Source organism: Echinops telfairi, unplaced genomic scaffold (assembly GCF_000313985.2).
Source record: "Echinops telfairi isolate 266 unplaced genomic scaffold, ASM31398v2 ScPeMD7_7469;HRSCAF=8507_0, whole genome shotgun sequence".
In the NCBI taxonomy this organism is placed as follows: Eukaryota; Metazoa; Chordata; class Mammalia; order Afrosoricida; family Tenrecidae; genus Echinops; species Echinops telfairi.
In genome coordinates, this window is record NW_022111372.1 from 29331861 (window position 1) to 29349077 (window position 17217).

Below are 17217 nucleotides of genomic sequence, written 5' to 3' on the forward strand. Positions count from 1 at the left end.
TGAGAGGGTTTCAGAAAGTTCAAAAGAAAATGGATTGAAAAGATAATAGAATTTCTCCACGAACCTTCTGAAGCCCCCTCTATAACTGAAAACAACTCGCTGATCATATTTTAACTGTCTTTTTGAAATAATCAGCTACTTTTCATGTGAAACATTTAAAACTAGGGCCAAAGTAGATATGTTCTATTACTTGATATGGCACACGCGTAATATGCATTTTTAAACCTCATAAGCCATTCTCAATGTTAATTGTGGAGAGTAGCATGCAAATCAGACTGTTGGTCTAATACTTACTGAGCCCTTGTAAAACCAGTAAACATGCAGAAGTTGGAGATGACTCGATTGCAGCATAAATTGTAGTAGATATTGATTTCCAGTAAAATTAATAACTAAGCGACAACTGACTTTGCTGATCAATGCTAAGGGGGGGTTTAGTTCTTGAACTATGGTGACATTTCCCTTGTAAGTTTTCATCTGCCTTTTAATCTTCTTTATTTTAAGAGCATTCGGAACAAGATCAGAAAGAGGCAATTTTAACTTTTTAATAGCTGCGTTTGTAATTTACTTTAAGGGGGATATCTCAAGGATGGAAAAGGAATACAGGAAACTGCAAGAGATGCTTGAGCATGCATATGAAAATTATGAACAGACAAGATTCAAGGGCTTGGCAGATATCAAAGACCTGGAAGAAAAGCTGGAAAAGAATGCAGAACAAAACCAGGTAATCTTGTCTGAAACCTCTTTCTAATTGTGCCTAATTAGGAGGATATAAACAAAACTGTGCTTGCATAGGCCTAATTGAGCTGAGTTTCTGTATTATTGGCTAAACAAAGGGGTTTTGGGGTCAGTATTAACCTATTTCAAGTTTCTCTGTGATATGCTGAAGTGATTGAGTTTTTTGCAATGTTTGAGGATCTCTGCAAATTGTTTTGTAAGAAAGCTAATGGGCTGCCAATCTGGCTTTTCATTCACATTTATCTCAGGATACTCGTTAACTAGCATTCTTTTACATAGACAAGTGCCTCGTTAAAATTCCGGATCTTGAGAGTGGACCAGAGTGTAAGTCTTAAGTTCTCCCTGGGTTCTCAGATTAGTTCCTGTCCTGGTCAAATTAGTTAACTTTTCTGTGCTTTAATTTCTTACCTGGAAAACTTGGGGGCAGTCGTTTTTTATTTTGCAAAGTTAAGGATTAACTAAATTCACACTCATAACGTGCTTAAAACTGCCTGCCACATAGTCCGAGCTCGGTTAGCGCTGGCTGCCCTATTGTGCCTGTTGTGTCCATCATGATCTTCATCTCGGCCTCGGGAAGTAGGTCAGAATAACGCATGGAGCTTAGGCACACTAGACCTGCAGTTGCCAGGCGCTTGGCTTGCTTCTCCTGATCTTGAGTTCCATTAGCTAAGATCGATCATCATTTACGTACAAGGGTAAGTCAAAAAGCATTGCTGCCAACTCACAGAACCCTGTCTTGAACACAGAGCATCAAAACATGACCCTGCAGTTTCCCCACGGAGCCTCCATCCGGTCTGTGCCCTTCTGAAGGCGGTGTTTCCATTCCATCCACCCCACATCGAAACGGCAGTTTTGCCATCCGCAAGGGACTCAAGTTGTGTTCATTTTCAATGGCCTTTGAATTTTGGGAACAAAAGGAAATGTGAAGGCAGCAAGACCATGGCTGCAGGATGGATGGAGTAAGATCTCCCAACAAAATTCTCATAGCGCAGCCCTACTACCCTCGAAGAATAAAGGATACGTAGTCGAGGGGGGAGAAACATTTCTCAGTGCAACGTTCTGATTGGTCTTTTTCTCTCCAGTCCAGTTTTTGGTTCTTCAACCTTCTCCCTAAGGCAGCTCCTGTGATTGTCTTGTGCCCCAGCAGAAAGTCGATCAGGATGGCCCCTCTGGAATCCCCCCAAACAGTTGCCATCACCTTCTGAGCTGAGCTTTCTGACTTGACTTGAATCAGAATGTCCCAGCAGATCCCCTCAGAAGCCACTGTTTTGATTGGACCGTCAGATTTGAAGTCACCCTAACAAACAAGACTGTGTGTATTACTGAAAGAACTCCTCTACAGCCATCCAGTGATCACTGAGATAACATTTAAACAAGTTTGGTTTAGAAGGAACCCGTGTATGTATGAACTGGGAAACACTGTGGCACACAGTCTATAAGGCACACCTGAGTGCATGACAAGGGCAGTTTTGCTGGCAGTCATTTACAGTGGGCCTCCTGTTTGGGAAGTTTAATTCTGCCTGGTCAACCCTCTTCCAGCTTTATAAAGTGCTCCTCTGGCTGGCCCTTTACTGGCCATTGACTAAGAAGGCTATGGCCCATGAAGCCTCCAGGCAGGCCCTGTGGGAACAGAGTTAAAATGTTTGACCTTGGTAGGGCTTTGAGTCTAGTTTCATGTAGTGTTACTCAAGTCATTTTGCTTTTCAAAAAGGTAATTAATCCCCGAATTATAGGTGTGTTAGGTTATGAGCCTTCCTATGGAAAATGGATGCCTGTTTCCTGTCTAAATAATTTGCTGATCAGAGTTCCTTCGGTTGGTGTCTGCACAAGAGCAGATGAGATATATCCATGGTCGTTTCATATGTTCGTAAATATCTTGTGGAGAAACCTTTTACACATGTAGCAAACATTGTGTAGCTTTTATTGATTTTTTCCTTCAACTCAGTAGATCACTGAGGGTTTGAAGTTACTTATCATATTGGGACATATTAGATGAAGAACCCCATCCCCATTCTAGAGACTAGAAAGAGGCAAACAACTGAAATTAAGAAGTCAGAAGTTAGGCTCAATTGTCATGCACCATCACTCAATAGGGATTCACGGTGATCCCATGGAAGAGTAGAACTGTCTCATAGGATTTCCCAGACTATTATAATTTCCACAGAAGACATCCTGGTGGCTCAGTAGTTAAGAGCTTGAATACTTAAAGAAAGGACACTGGTTCCAAACTACCAGCTGCTCCCTGGGAGAAAGGGCAGTCTGCTTCTATAAAGATTACGACGTTGGCAATCCTGGGGAAGATTAATTCTGTAGGCCACTGTGGGTGAGAACCAGCTGAGTGACAATAAGTAATCTTTAGAGGAGTAGATCCCAGGCCTTTCACTCATAGATCCCCTGGTCAGCAACCAACCTCATGGTGAGAAACTAAGTGCTTGACCATTGCTCCTCTAGGGCTTCTGGGGTTACCCCTATTTCAGAGATTCATGAAGGCTCATCAGGGAGGGTTGGAGAATGGGGTGGGGCATGGCCAGAGATGATAAGCACAGAGCCCTGGTGGCAAAGCGATTAAGTGCTTGACTGGACTGAAATGTTGGCAGTTGAACTCCCCAGTGCTCCATGGGAGAAAGGCGTGGCAGTGTGCTTCCGTGAAGTTCACAGCTTTGGAATCCCTGGGGGACAGCTCTACTCTGTCTTACAGGATTGCTATGAGTTGGAATCACCTCAGCAGGTAATGGTATTCAGGGAAGAAATGTCTGACCCAAAATGTCAGTCATGCCTTTCTTGAGAAAAATGCATTGTTCACAAAGCAGCTTAAGAATAGTTAACACGTTTTAGGGCCCCCAAGTTTGTCTTTATTTTTTTTGTTGATGATCTTTATAATTCTGGGTTTTTACCCTTAGGTCTTTGATCCATCTTGAGTTTGTTTTTGTGTATGGCTTTATTTTATTATTCTGCACATGGACATCCTGTTTTGCCAGAACTACTATCGCTTCCCCATTTCATGGATTTCCTCACTTTGCAAAGATCAGTGGTCAGTAGATGAATGGTGTTCATCTTCATTTTGAATCACGTCCTACCTGCAAATAAAAGTCCCCAAACCATTACTCCATTCACGTCCTCAAAGTAAACCCTACTTAAAGGAGGCAGGTTTTCCTTGGTCTAGAACAGGGGTCCTCAAACTGCGGCCCGCCGAGGACATTTATCCAGCCCGCTGGGTGTTTTTGCCCCGTTTTGTTTTCTACTTCAAAATAAGATATGGGCAGTGTTCATAGGAATTTGTTCATAGTTTTTTTTAAAACTATAGTCCGGCTCTCCAATGCGTCTGAGGCACAGTGAACTGGCCCCCTGTTTAAAAAGTTTGAGGACCCCTGGTCTAGAAAGTGTCTTCTAACCAGAGGGGCACATCTTTCAGCAACAAATGAGATGATGGTTCACTCCTATTCCTAAGGTATGCAGTGACTGGTCCCTCAGAAGTGGATCATCTGTTCCTTCTCTCTAGTTTGTCTTACTCTGGAAATTCTGCTGAAATCTGTCCAGTATGAGCGGCTCTGCTAGTACTTGACATACTAGTGGCATAATTTCCAGCATCACAGCAACATAAAGCCACCGCAATACGACAAACAGACACACACGGTGGACACACACAGTGACTACAGCCGTGGGCTGAACTATAGGAACGACGACGAGGGTCTCACAGGACCAGGCAGCTGTCCCCTCTGCTGGATCTGTGAGTCACAAAGAATAGTTAACATCTTAAGCATCGATGAAAACGTGAGCTAGCTATTGCCTTGAGCTGAGGGCTCTGTTGTCGTTGACCAGGCCTGGAGTGCCACAGCTCTGTAGATGTTTATTCGATGATCAGATAGTCCACCCCATCTATTTGGCCTCCTCAGACTGCTAGGAATGAATTCGCTTGTCTTCATTTTCTGTATCACCCTCCATCAGAGAGTATCAGATTGTGCATTCTGTGAATCACCTATAGTTGAAACTCTAATCCATTCTTTCATTTAATAAGTATATAATGAATGTTCGGGAATGGTGCAGTCTGTATTGTAGCATCATCTCTATGGGACCCTAAAACATCACCCTCTCATCGTGGACAGTCTGGGCTTCTGTGCAACTGCTCTGTTTTCATTTTGTGGGTGCTGAGTTACATAGCTCATTGTATTTCCTCTATGTCTTTTCTACTATTTAACACTATTTCTAATGAGTGCCCAGGCCCCCAACCATTCACTTCTGATTATTTGCTCCCATCTTCTTATTCTGTCTTCTTTACCTATCTATTTAGCATCATTTTTATTTTGCCTTTTGAAATTATGTATCTTAATAAAAGGACCCAAATACTTGTATTGGAAAAAAATTAATTAGAAAAAGAGGTATGAGAACTAGACTTTATGAACTGACAGACCACTGGGAAGTGTAGATGGATCAGTAGACTGTGTAGGGCTCAGGAGACTGCTGTCTTTCAGCAGAGTTGGCTGGCTGGGTTGGCCTGAGGCAGCTAGTCACTGCATTACAAACAGCAGTTGGACTCATGTAGCCTTTCCAGCGACTGAGCTATAAATGTGAGTGTGTAATATTTTGTGCCTTTGTGCCTGAACTTCTCTAGGTGCTTGTTGGCAAGTAGATTCTTATTGCCCCAGCATAGCCCTGTGGTTGCACATAATCTCCCAGCCAATGGGAGGCAGCTGCGGCGAAGTCACTGGCTCAGAATAGAAGCCCCACGTAGGCAAGAAACACAGTTGGCTTGGCTGCCAGCAACAAGGCAAGGAATCAACATGGGCCATGGCAATAGAACTACGGAGGATGCTGAACTCTATAACTAGAGTAGCTCTGACACCAAACCAAGTCACAGGAAGGACTTCAGGAGCAGCAAGGTTTAAGGCCGGAGCGTGTTAGCAGGACTGGTCCTCATGCTAAAGGAACCTTGGCCAGACTGTTCAACTTCTCCTGCTGAAAAACTGTTGTCCTAGCATTTAGGCATTTCAAAGCCACCTAAATCAACTCTCCCAGTGTGGTAGGACAAATCTTAAAGGACCATCACTGGTTAGCACCTCTGTCTCCCAGGAACAATGAAAACCTTTGTACCTAGGGCTGAAGAGGAAGACATCCTCTAAGTCAATGTCACTTTTGACTTGTCCATTATTTCCCATGACTCTGTAGGTTCACTGTAGGTGTCCTGTCCATTGAAGGAAGAAGGTTGTGCTTTGTTGTAGCTGAACTCTTGTCCTTAAGGACTAAGTCACTAGTCACCCTAAAAGGGAAGTAGGGGTTACAGGGAATTGGTCAGTAGAAGGAAAATTTAAAATTTCCCTAAAGAAAATATGAAAAGTCAGGGGATTTCATTAACCAGTTATTGGTGACAAGTGAAATCTCACCCAGGAAAGGACTTAAGTTGTAGCCAGTGGTTTTTAAAAAAATAGGGTTTGGCTCACCATTTAAATTAGTTATTAAAAATATTACCATAGAAATTGTTCTACTTATTAAAAAACAAACAAAAAACCCCAAATTATTGCTGTTGAATCGATTCCAACTCATATGGACCCTATAGGACAGAATAGCACTGTGCTCATCCAGTCACCAAGCCTGTAATCTTTACAGAAGCGGCTGCCCCCTCTCCAGGTAGGGGTCTTGGATGTGCTCTGCAGATGATTTTATGGTCCTGAGAGTTTGTTCCCATTTCCGAGACGACTCACTTTACACCCAGCAGAATGGCAAAAGTGACCAATCCCCTCATTAGATTTCTCTCCGCCTTATTTGCATGCTCCCACTTGGTCGTTTGGTGGGAGTTACAAAAACTGGTAAGAAGAATCACATCAAGTAATTTCACTTGACTGCACCAACCTCCCAGAGGAAAGGTAAATACCATTGCCTCAAACTGCATCCTTTCCTCCTCCTTTGTCATACAGCCTGAAGTGCTGGTAGGTATCTCAGACCCAAATGCCTTTATTTCCCCAGCCATAGCATTGTGTGTGTGTGTGTGTGTGTGTGTGTGTGTGTGTGTGTGTGTGTGTGTAATAAGGGCTTGCCCAATAATTTATTTACCCAGCCATAGCATAGTCAGTGTGTGTGTGTGTGTGTGTGTGAGAGAGAGAGAGAGATAAGGGCTTGCCCAATAACTGTGTGTGCCTCTAGAGTAGAGAAGCATTTAGACTCACTTACAAAGTGTAAATACTTCTAGACAAGTTGAAGTGGACCCACTGAATGCCTCTGTAACCAGGTGTACGTGATGACTTAGCAACTTGGAAGGAAGGAGAGTCATTCTTCAGTATGGGCGCCATGGGCGTTGGACCTGCCTCAGTTGTAGGGCGCTCCCAACCCAGATAGTTTAACAAGCCCTCTGTTCTTTGTCGATGGGACTCATCCCTCTCCATTCTGATTCCAGAGGGCATGGCCCATGGACAAGGCATTTTTGTGTTCCAAGCTTTAGAAGGTATTATCATAGCCTGCACGGTCACCATGGTTAGCCCTTCAGCTTTTCAAGCGCGGGTTCTTTTAGTAAACCCTGTCCTTCGTGTCAATACTTTCTACAATGTCGGCAGGCCTCCCAGGAGGAATTAGAGCGGTACATCCAGAATCTGGAGAAGGAGAATAGAAAATGGCAGCAGGAGAAAAAGGAGGCCCAGGAAAAAGTCAAAGCCCTGAGGAAGAAAGTCAAAAGGCTTTGCGACGCCAGTGAAATGTAAGTAACCGTGGAAAGGCCACACCTGTTGTTGTAAGGCAAATATATTAGGCTTTCTTTTTCTGATGAACACTTTTAAAATATATCAAGCAACATGAGGACCTCCAGATAGGGTTTCTGATACCACTCTCACACTGTTTGACCTCACTGTAAAGCTCTCTGTGCGAGGGCTAGCTTACCTCAATACGCCTTTCTCTCCTAATGATCCAGGTTTTTTAAATACATGACATAAAAGTGGGGTTAACATGGGACTGAGAGTCAGTAGAGAAGTGACTTCTCTCTAGTCCTAACCCCACCCCTTAATGAGAACGCTACCCCCGACCCTCATTCTCCTTACCTGTACAATGAGGGGTAGTCTAGAGTTAAGCGTTCTCTCTAGCACTACGATTCTATGATGAAAGTTTAATTTATCTTGCTTGTCATCTCGAGTCTTTGAACTATGAAGAGTTTGGTCCCAGAGTGTGAGAGGTTTGGTAATATACACAGCACCTGAGTGTAACTGCCAAGTGGACTGTCTTAGTTCTCCAGTGCTGCTCTAACAGACGTACCACAAGGGGTGGTCGGGGGCGGGGGGGTGGACTTTAACAAACAGACATTTATTTTCTCACAGTTCAGGAGGCTAGAAGTCTGCATTCAGGGCACCGGCTCTAGGGAAGCTCTCTCTGTGGGCTCGGGAAGGTCCCTGTCTCTTTTCAGCTTCTGTTCCTGGGCTCCTTGGAGATCTGCACATGGCAGCCTGTGTCTTCCCCATCTGTGCTTGCTTGCTTCTTTGTGCCTACTCTGCCCATTTTAGAACTCAGAAGTGACTGTCTTAGAACATATCTTACAATGTGAAGGCCTCATCAACAGAACAAAGAAGCCCCCTTGCCCAAATGGGATTACATCCACAGGTGTAGGGATTAAGGTATACAATTTGAGGGGACACAGTTAAATCCATAACATGTCACATAATGCCCACCCCCCTCAAAAAAAAAAGTCATGTCTTTCCCACCTAGGAAACACATTCATCCTATCACATCATCCCAAAAGTCTTATCTCATTACACCATCAACTTTAAATCCAAAATGTCATCTTCTGACTCATCTAAATCAAGTATGACTCTGGGCATAGTCCATCCTGAGACAAAAGACCTCTCCATCTGTGCACCTGCGAAATCTAGAATGCAAGTTGTCTGCTTCCAGAGACACAAAGTCGATACTCCCATTACAAATGGGAGAAGCTAGAAGGAAAGAAAGCTCAGGGGCACCAAACAAGTGCAAAACTCAACAGAGCAAGTTACATTAGCTCTCCAGCCTTAACAATAATCCTCTGTTCTTTGGGACCATCTGGGCAGTGGCCCTGCCCTTTAGACTCTGGATGGCGGCCATGGTGTCCTGAGTCTGGGTAGAGGCCCATCAGCCCTGGACATGAACCCATCTGCCTTCCAGGCCCACTGGGACAGCACCTGTGTTCCCTCAGCTGTGTGAGCCGAGTTCTCCTAATCCATCTGAGTGGTGACCTCAACCCTCGTCCATGGGGTGCCTCCATTCTCCAGGTCCTTGGGTCTGGCAGCCCCACGCCCTCAGCTTGGGATGACAGCCCCATCCTCTTGGCCTACCTAAATGGCAACCTCATACTATAGAACCAAAGTGGTGGAGACCTTCTTCTTTGCAACGTGGAAGGCAGTTTTACCACCCTTTGCAATGGTGGTGGTGGGTCCACCCTTTGACATGGAGGCAACCCTGCTTGCCCTGGTTTCTCCCTCCAAGAGTTCTACTGCTTTTGGAGGACAACATATATTTGCATTCCAGTCGCTCCATTGGCCCATTTCCTGGCCTGCAGAATTGCAGGAGGCAGGCACCTTTCCTTCGTTTTATATTGTCTCTCCCTTTCTGCTACCATGGTTAAGTAGTCACAGTCTTGAATAAAAGATTGAGGGGCTTGAAGAACGTTTTTCTGAGGAATTTGTCCTTAGTTTGTACACCATTATTTTTAAGTCCGTTGTCTTTTGCCTCCATATTTTACTATAAGCAGTGAGGAGAAGCCATGCTGCTCATTTAAGATCTTGCTTAGAAATCTCCTCAGCCAAATACCCATGTTCACCAGTTAAACATTCTGCCTTCCACCAAACATTTGAACATTCTTCAGACAAATTCTTTGTGACTGCATAAAAAACATCACTTTCCCTCCAGTGTCCAATCACATGTTCATCATTTCCTTCTAAAGCCTCACCGGAAGCACACATAACATCCACATTTCTAGCTACGCTCTGTGCATGATAATGGAAGTTCTCATCACTGCTCTCAATTCTTTCGCAGCCCTTAGCAGAACTGCCCTGAATGTCCGTGATTCTACCAACAGTTTCTCCAAGGCAATCTAGGCCCTCACTCTGAAACACATCAAAATCCCCCTAGCTAGAGTGCCATTATCCAATTCCAGAACTGCTTCCACACTTCAGGTACTGCGGGAGCAGCACCCCACTCCCAGTACCAAAGTCTATCTTAGATTCTTAGTGCCGCTATAACAACGCTACCACAAGTGGGTGACTTTAGCAAACATTTCTTTTATCACAGTTTGGGAAGCTACAAATCCAAATTCAGGGCACCCGCTGTTGGGAAAAGCTTTCTCTCGCTGTTGGCTCTGGGGAAAGGTCCTTGTCTCTTTCCAGCTTCTGTTCCTGGGTTCCTTGGAGACCTTCATGTGGCAGCATCTCTCTTCCCCCATCTGTGCTTGCTTGCTTCTGTGCTTAATCTGCTCTTGTATATCTCTCATGCCCTAACTGATATGGCCTATTTGCATAACAAAAACCCCTATTCCCAAATGGACTGTATCCATATAGGTAATAGGGGTTAAGATTTATAGCACATATTGTCGGGGGACACAATTCAATCACAACGTGGGCCAAGTTGGTGTTACGATCTTCCATGACCCATCCCTGACTCCCTCCGCGCTGAACAGTGATATGTTGTGTGATTCTTCCACTGAATTGTATCAGTTATCTGCTGCTAAAATTAACTACTGTTTTCTTTACCCACGATCCTGCAATCTGGGCTCAGGTCGTCTGGGAAATTCTGCTGGTCTTGCCAGTGGTCACTCGTGTGGCCACGTTCACCTGGCGAGTCGGCTGGGGCCGGGCTCAGCTGGGATGCTGGGCTGGCTGAGCCTGTGTCTCTCCCCACGTGGCCTCCAGAGGAGACTTTTCTCTGCATGGTCTCTCCATGGTAGTCAGACTTCTTTCGTGGCGGCTCTGGACTCACAGGAGACTGTGTATGGAAACTGCCAGGCCTTCTTCGGGTTCAGACCCAGAACACACACAGCATCACTTCTATCGCATTCTGCTGCTTAACACAAGTCGCAGCCCAGGCCCAGATGCAAAGGCCGCAGACTATACAGAGGCGTGATTAACAGGAGAAATGGTTCATTGGGAGCCTCAGGGACATACTCACCTTTCAAGGACATTTGAATGACTTCATTTCTCGGTGCCAAATGATCAGTAGACTTAAGCTCTGAGTCTTGCCAGGATTGCATTTGGAGAACTTTCTGACCATCTACAGAGCAACGAGAGAAGGCAAAACACAAGCCTAGTGTAGCCGCTCCCTCTGACCAGCCATTTTGATTATGAGTGAAGTAGCTGCAGGAACACAATTAGGGAAACTAGTGCCTGGAGGGTGCTCAATATCTGAGCAAGTCCAGTAATCATCTTAAGTTATTGAACAGTGAAGGTACATTTGTGCTTAATATGTATTTTCATATAGTCAAAAAGAACAGTTTTTTCTGTGATAGCATAAAAATTAATCATGGATGTTGAAGAATAAAATTTTAGGATTTTTTTTCTCCACTTAGTAATACCTCTCTCTGCCTTTCTCCATCGCAATTTAAAGAGAAGTCCTGGGTTTCTCATATGTTCTCTGTGCTTTCCAAACAGATGCTTTGGCATTCAAGTTTTACTTTTGAACTTTTAACTAAAATCTTTAGAACATTGTAGATCTCTTTGTTCAAAAAGCACAGAGGATGTAGGGAACAGTTGCATTGACGACCGGCCTGGAGATTGCCCTTCGTGTTCACTAAGAAGTGAACAGCACCTGAAGAGCTCAGGGTTGGGGCGGGGACACCGAGGACAGAGAGCTCTTGAAAGAAGGCAGACCATCCGTAAAGGCCACCCTACGGGGTGTTTCAAGGCGGGAGGAGATGCTTTTATAGGACAGTAAAAATGCCAGTTACGCTCGCTTGTCAGTTTCCAGTGATGGAAACTTACATTTCTTAGACGACTCTGCAAAGGCAGCCCAGGGCAGTGGGGCAGAAGAGGCAGGGCCAGTCTTGTAGAGGGACCCCTGCTGCCGAAGAATCAGAAGGCTCTGTTTTAAAATGCCAACAGAGCCTGTGTCTTAAGTGGACTTTGAAGGATAGAAAGTTATTTTCATTTTGAATGAGAACCACTGGTTATGCTGATAGTCCCCATAACGCTCCTTTTTCTGTCTCGAGTTGTAACCACCTTGAGACATGCTCCGGGAGGAGGGCTGGGATAGGCTGATTTGTACTGTAAGCATGCACGAGAGGGAAGAAAAGGTGCTACATCTCTCAGGTGTAAGGGAAACTTGCATGTATATTCCAAGAAAATGACCCCAAATTCTTTGCCTAATTAGATAATAGTAGGAATGAAGCAAAACTTATAGAGCATTTAAGAATTGTTTGCATGGATATGGGTGGAATTCACTGTGGGATCATGTTTGAAAACAATCTTTGAAATTTAATTAAATTTAAATTTGATGATTATGGTTTTATAGGTGTACCCAGAAAAATGATGAAAAGGATGAGGAACATGGATTACATCTGGATGAGTCCCTTGAAATCAGGCAAATTAAGCTTAAATTAATTTTTAATATCTTACTATACTTTTAAGACCATAGGCACAAGCACACTAGGCTTATATATATAAATATAAATATATTGCTGCTTTTCTGTTAACTTTAAATAATTATGTGGGCAAGTTAACTATTTCTTTAAAAATTTTTAATTTTTAATTTTGTGAGGTTCCTGTTTTTATGTCACATTCTCCGTATAAAAAAGAATCCTGAACTTATTATTGTCTATATTACGCCTTTTTATTTTTTCTTAAATTAACTTGCAACGACAGTGTGTTTTTTTAAAAAAAATTTTTTCTTTTGTGTTACTTGAAATAAGGGTCTTACTCTACTATGGTAATTTATCTCATCTTGTTGCTCTACAAAATACAGGTTCATTAAAGAATTTTTATTATGAACCTATAAGTTTCCGTTCAGCCTTTGATAATGGAAATATGTTTTCATATACTGGTAACCAGTATATTCACTGTTAAAACAATTGTATCGTTTTTCTCACTTAATATTATCCCGTGTATGCATTTCCAGGGAGTCCCTGGGTGGCACATAGAGTTAAGTGGTCAACTACTAGTCAAAAGGTTGGCAGTTCAAACCCACCCAGAGGCACCTCGGGAGACAGGCTTGGCGATCTGCTTCTGAAAGCTCACAGCCTTGAAGCCCCTCTGGAGCAGTTCTATTCTGTACACGTGCGGTCACCGTGAGTTGGGTTCGACGTGAAGGCAATTGACAAGCACATACACATTTCCATCCACATCCTGGCCTGCGGCTTTGTTTTTTAACCACCCCACGATTGAGCATTTTCTTTTGTTTGCACTTTTTAGCTTTTTATAAAAAAAATTTCTATGAACATCTTTGTAGAGGTTACTTTTTTCTTTGGATTATTTCTTTGTAGTGTGCTTCAAAATAGAATTACTGGGTTGAAGGAAGAGGGCTGTTCTTAAAAGTGTATTCATGCAGTCAGATCGCACTCCACCACCCTTACAAAGAAGTGAACCAGTACTGGGCCCTCACCTGTTTCTCAGCCAGCATTCCTACCAGACACTCGCCTTCTTCCTCTGATCACTGTTAGAGCAAAGCGCGCCTGTGAGTCTGTGTGCTGTGTGGTAACCTATCAGGCATGGAGTTACTCTACCAGATGTTATGTAAGGCATTGTGTTGGGCATGATTCCAAAGCTGACCTGGCTTCAGCCTTTATGATCTCACGGGGTTGAATATTGTTTAAGAAGTGTTTTCCTTCTTTCTAATATTTCCAGAAACTCACTTGCAAATGAGAAAGCAAAGCTGGAAGCACGCATAAAGAAAGGAGGGCAGTCTTATGTGGCGGTCCGGGAGCGATTCATGGATGCAGAGGTGAGTGAGCCCCAGGCTGGTGTACTCACGGCCCTTGGGGACTGACAAGGTTACAGGATGTCCTTTGTTTGTTTTTCTGCTTTTTAAATCACTCCTGAGTCATCACAAGAAGCCCTAGTGACACTGTTGGGTAAGTTCTAGACTGTTGACCCCAAAGTCAGAGGTTCAAACCCACCAGTTGATTCAGAGGAGCGAGACGAGGCTGTCTGCGCCCACAGAGATTACAGCCTCAGGAATCCTACATAGGGTCGCAATGAGTGGGGATGGACTCAACGGCAGTGGGTTGGGAGACCACCACAGCACTGGCAAAGAGTGTGGAAAGGAAGAACTCTTCTTTCACCCATAACCTGGCCTCCCCAAACCACCACTCTTGTCCCTCGCCTCTTCCTTTTTTGGAGTCCCAGGTTGGTCCCTCAACTACTAGCTGAAAGGTGGCAGCTTGAGCCCACCCAGAGGTGCCTAGGGAGACACATCTGGCAATCTGTTTCCAAGAGATCAGTTGGGAAAATCTGTGGAGCGGTTCTCCCTCCAGACGGAGTAACCGTGAGTTGGCAGCAAGTGGACAGCAGGAACAACTTCCTTCCCTCCCCCAAAGAAATATACTTGTGTACTATTTGAGAAACTGCTGGATCAAAAGTGGAAACCGTGAGGTCTAGGTATGCTCTATGAAACATGTTTAGTCTCTGAAATATGGTTCTCTCTGCTACTCGACTTGACAAGTGAATGATGATTATTGGTGTATGTCTCTTGAGTATTCTCAGAAACAAAGAAAAGGCTTAGTTCATGCAGACCCACAAAACAGGAGGCATTTTGGTCACTTCATAAGGAAGGCTTTTGATCATGCAGCTGCTTCTAAGAAGATAAAGGGAGGTGGGGAACCCAAGTTCCTGCTGTACTTATCTCGTGCTGTTATAACAGATACCACAAATGAGTGTCTTGAACAAGGCAGGATTTCTTTTCTTAACTATTTAGGAAACTAGAAGTTCATCTAAACTCAGGCACTAGCTCTCAATGCTAAAGATAGTGCTATCTTTCTACTCCAGATAAAAATCCATGTGTCCTATTATATAGTGCTGCCGTAACAAATTCCACACTGGGTAGCTTTAATAGCAAATTTATTTTCTCAAGGTTTAGCAGGCTAGGCATCTCAATTCAGGGTGCAAACCCTACGGGAAGGTTCTCACTTTCTGTCAGCTCCAGAGGAAGATCCTTGTCTCTTTAGCTTATATTTCTTCTTATTTTGGAGATCTCCATGTATCTTGGTAATGATCTGACACGTCTTGCTTAATTGCTTGTTTAATCTCCTTTATGTCTCAAAAGAGATATACTCAAACATACCCTTCACTAATCCTGTTTCGCTAATGAGCGAAGAAAACTCATTCTCAAATGAGTTTTTATAATTGTAGACATAGATTTAAGTTCTACACGACATGGTTTTGAGGGACACACTTCAATCCCTTCCACACTTTGGTATCCCCTCAAATCCTCGTCTTTGATGTATGGAAAACACATTCACTCCATTATATAATCCAAAAAGTTTTAATCCCAAATAAAAAATTTCTGTTTCTGAATCATCTAAATCAAATATGAATGGGAATTTAGATGCAGTTCATTCTTGAACAAAATTCCTCTTTATCTGTGATATTACCTATTTCCAGAGTATGATGGTGAAACAGGCAGGAGGTGTAGACATTTCCATTATAAATGGAAGAAATTGAGGAAAAACAAGGATTACAGGCAACAAGCAAGTCAACCCCTAGCATAATTTACATTAGCTCTCAAGGCTTGAAAAGAATCCTATTTTTTGAGCCCACGTGTACAATGGCGCTGTCTTCCAGACTCTGGGCTTTGACCACACTGCCACTCTGGCCCTCAACTCTGCCTTCCAAGCCCTCTGGGATGACAACCCTCTCCCCTCTGCTTTTGGCAGTCCCGTTCTCCAGTCCATTTGAGTGGCAACCCCAGCCCTTGGGCCCAGGAAACCCTGTTCTGCACCTTGGGCATGGCAGTCCTACCTCCTCAACTTAGGGTGAACTTACCCATCCCCCTGGCACCCCTGAACAGCAGCTTAACACTCCAAAACTGAGTTGGCAAAGATCCTTCCAACTCTCTGAAACCTAGGAGGCGGGCCCCACCTCTGAGATCCAGGGTGCTATAGTCCTGCCTTGGAAACCGAGAAGTCCCTGCTTCCCGGCAGTTCTGCTGATCTCAGAGCTGCTCCAGGGACGGCTGTTATCTTTTCTTGGAGGACAACAAATGCAGCTCCTTTGGCCTGTACCGTTTCATGAGGCTGGTTTTGTTCTTTCCTTTCAGTTTTTATACCAACTCCTTCGGTCTAAGCTGATGGGTTTCCCGCTGTGGTAGTTGGTTATACCCATCAGTCACAGATCATTTCTTTAGCAAAAGATTGTGTAAGCATGTCTTTGGTGGGCATTCTAGGACACATATCCTTAGTTTGCACAACAGAGTTTTTCAGATCTTTGAGGTTCTGTTTTCCTTTTGCACTGTTCATTTTTCAGACCACCTCTTTCCATTCACATTTTACTATAAGCAACAAGGAGAAATCACATGAGTCCTTTAAGGTCTTGCTTAGAAATCTCACCAGCCAGATAGTGGAACTCAGATATAGGGTTTAGGATTCATAACCTATGGGTTTTGGGGAGCACACTTCAATTGATAACAGCATCTATACTCTGACCTAAAAAATGAGACTTGTGTGCATCATGACACTTCATCAAAAGAGGGAAAAAAGAACCCACAGACTGGGGGACTTTTCAGCAATGACATACCAGACAAAGGACTAATTTCTAAAAAGCTGTAGAAAATGTGAACCCCTATACAAGAAAAAGATGAATCATCCAATTGAAATTGGGCAGAGGACAAGAACATTGTTCACCAAAAAAGACATCCAGGGACTAACAAATATATGAAGAAATATTTGTGACCACTAGCCATTCGAGAAATGCAAATCAAAATAGCAATGTCCTCACATTGATAATGATAAGAAAACTTTAAGAAAAAAACAAACGCAGAAAATAAATGCTAGAGAGGGTGCGTAGAGATTAGAGCCCTCCCTCCCTGCTGGTAGGTGTATGAAACTATAAACAGTGAAAGGTGATATGGTGCATCCTCAAACAATTGGGAATAGAGATACCATCTGACCAGCAATCCCTTTACTTGATACATACCGGGGGAGAGGGGCCAGAGCACACCAAGGAACAAAGCAGGCTCAGATTAACAGGAGAACTATTCACAATAGCCAGAAGACAGAAACATCCAAAATGCCCATCCATGGAAGGAGTAAGTAAACTTCGGTAGATCCGCACAGCGGAACATCCTACACATCACTGAAGAGTGATGGTGACCCTGTGAAACACTTCATCACATGGATGGATGTGGAGACCATTATGCTGCGTGCAGTTAGTCGGACACAAAAGCACCTTTTGAAAACAAAGCACCAATGTGAGAATCACTGCAGGCAGTGTAAAGGGCCTGGTTTTAAGCCAGATGTCAGGTGCTTTATTTAGTATTTTATTAAAAACATGCCCCTGAGACTTTGGAAGCTGAGAACAAATGCTGTGGAACTTTTAAGTAGGAAGCAAGCTGCGCTGG

The 17217-nt window shown here is 43.7% G+C and overlaps 1 protein-coding gene across 4 annotated transcripts in view; it reads left to right on the forward strand.

Moving 5' to 3' along the window:
- Positions 1 to 17217, forward strand: part of TTC3 (tetratricopeptide repeat domain 3) — a 129478-nt gene that overhangs the window by 99245 nt on the left and 13016 nt on the right. For all 4 annotated transcript variants that reach the window (XM_045284461.1, XM_045284462.1, XM_045284463.1 and 1 more), the window contains 4 exons: positions 572 to 721; positions 7278 to 7417; positions 12181 to 12249; positions 13509 to 13605. In XM_045284461.1, coding sequence (XP_045140396.1) covers positions 572 to 721; positions 7278 to 7417; positions 12181 to 12249; positions 13509 to 13605 — 456 coding nt within the window. The remainder of the gene's footprint in view (positions 1 to 571; positions 722 to 7277; positions 7418 to 12180; positions 12250 to 13508; positions 13606 to 17217) is intronic.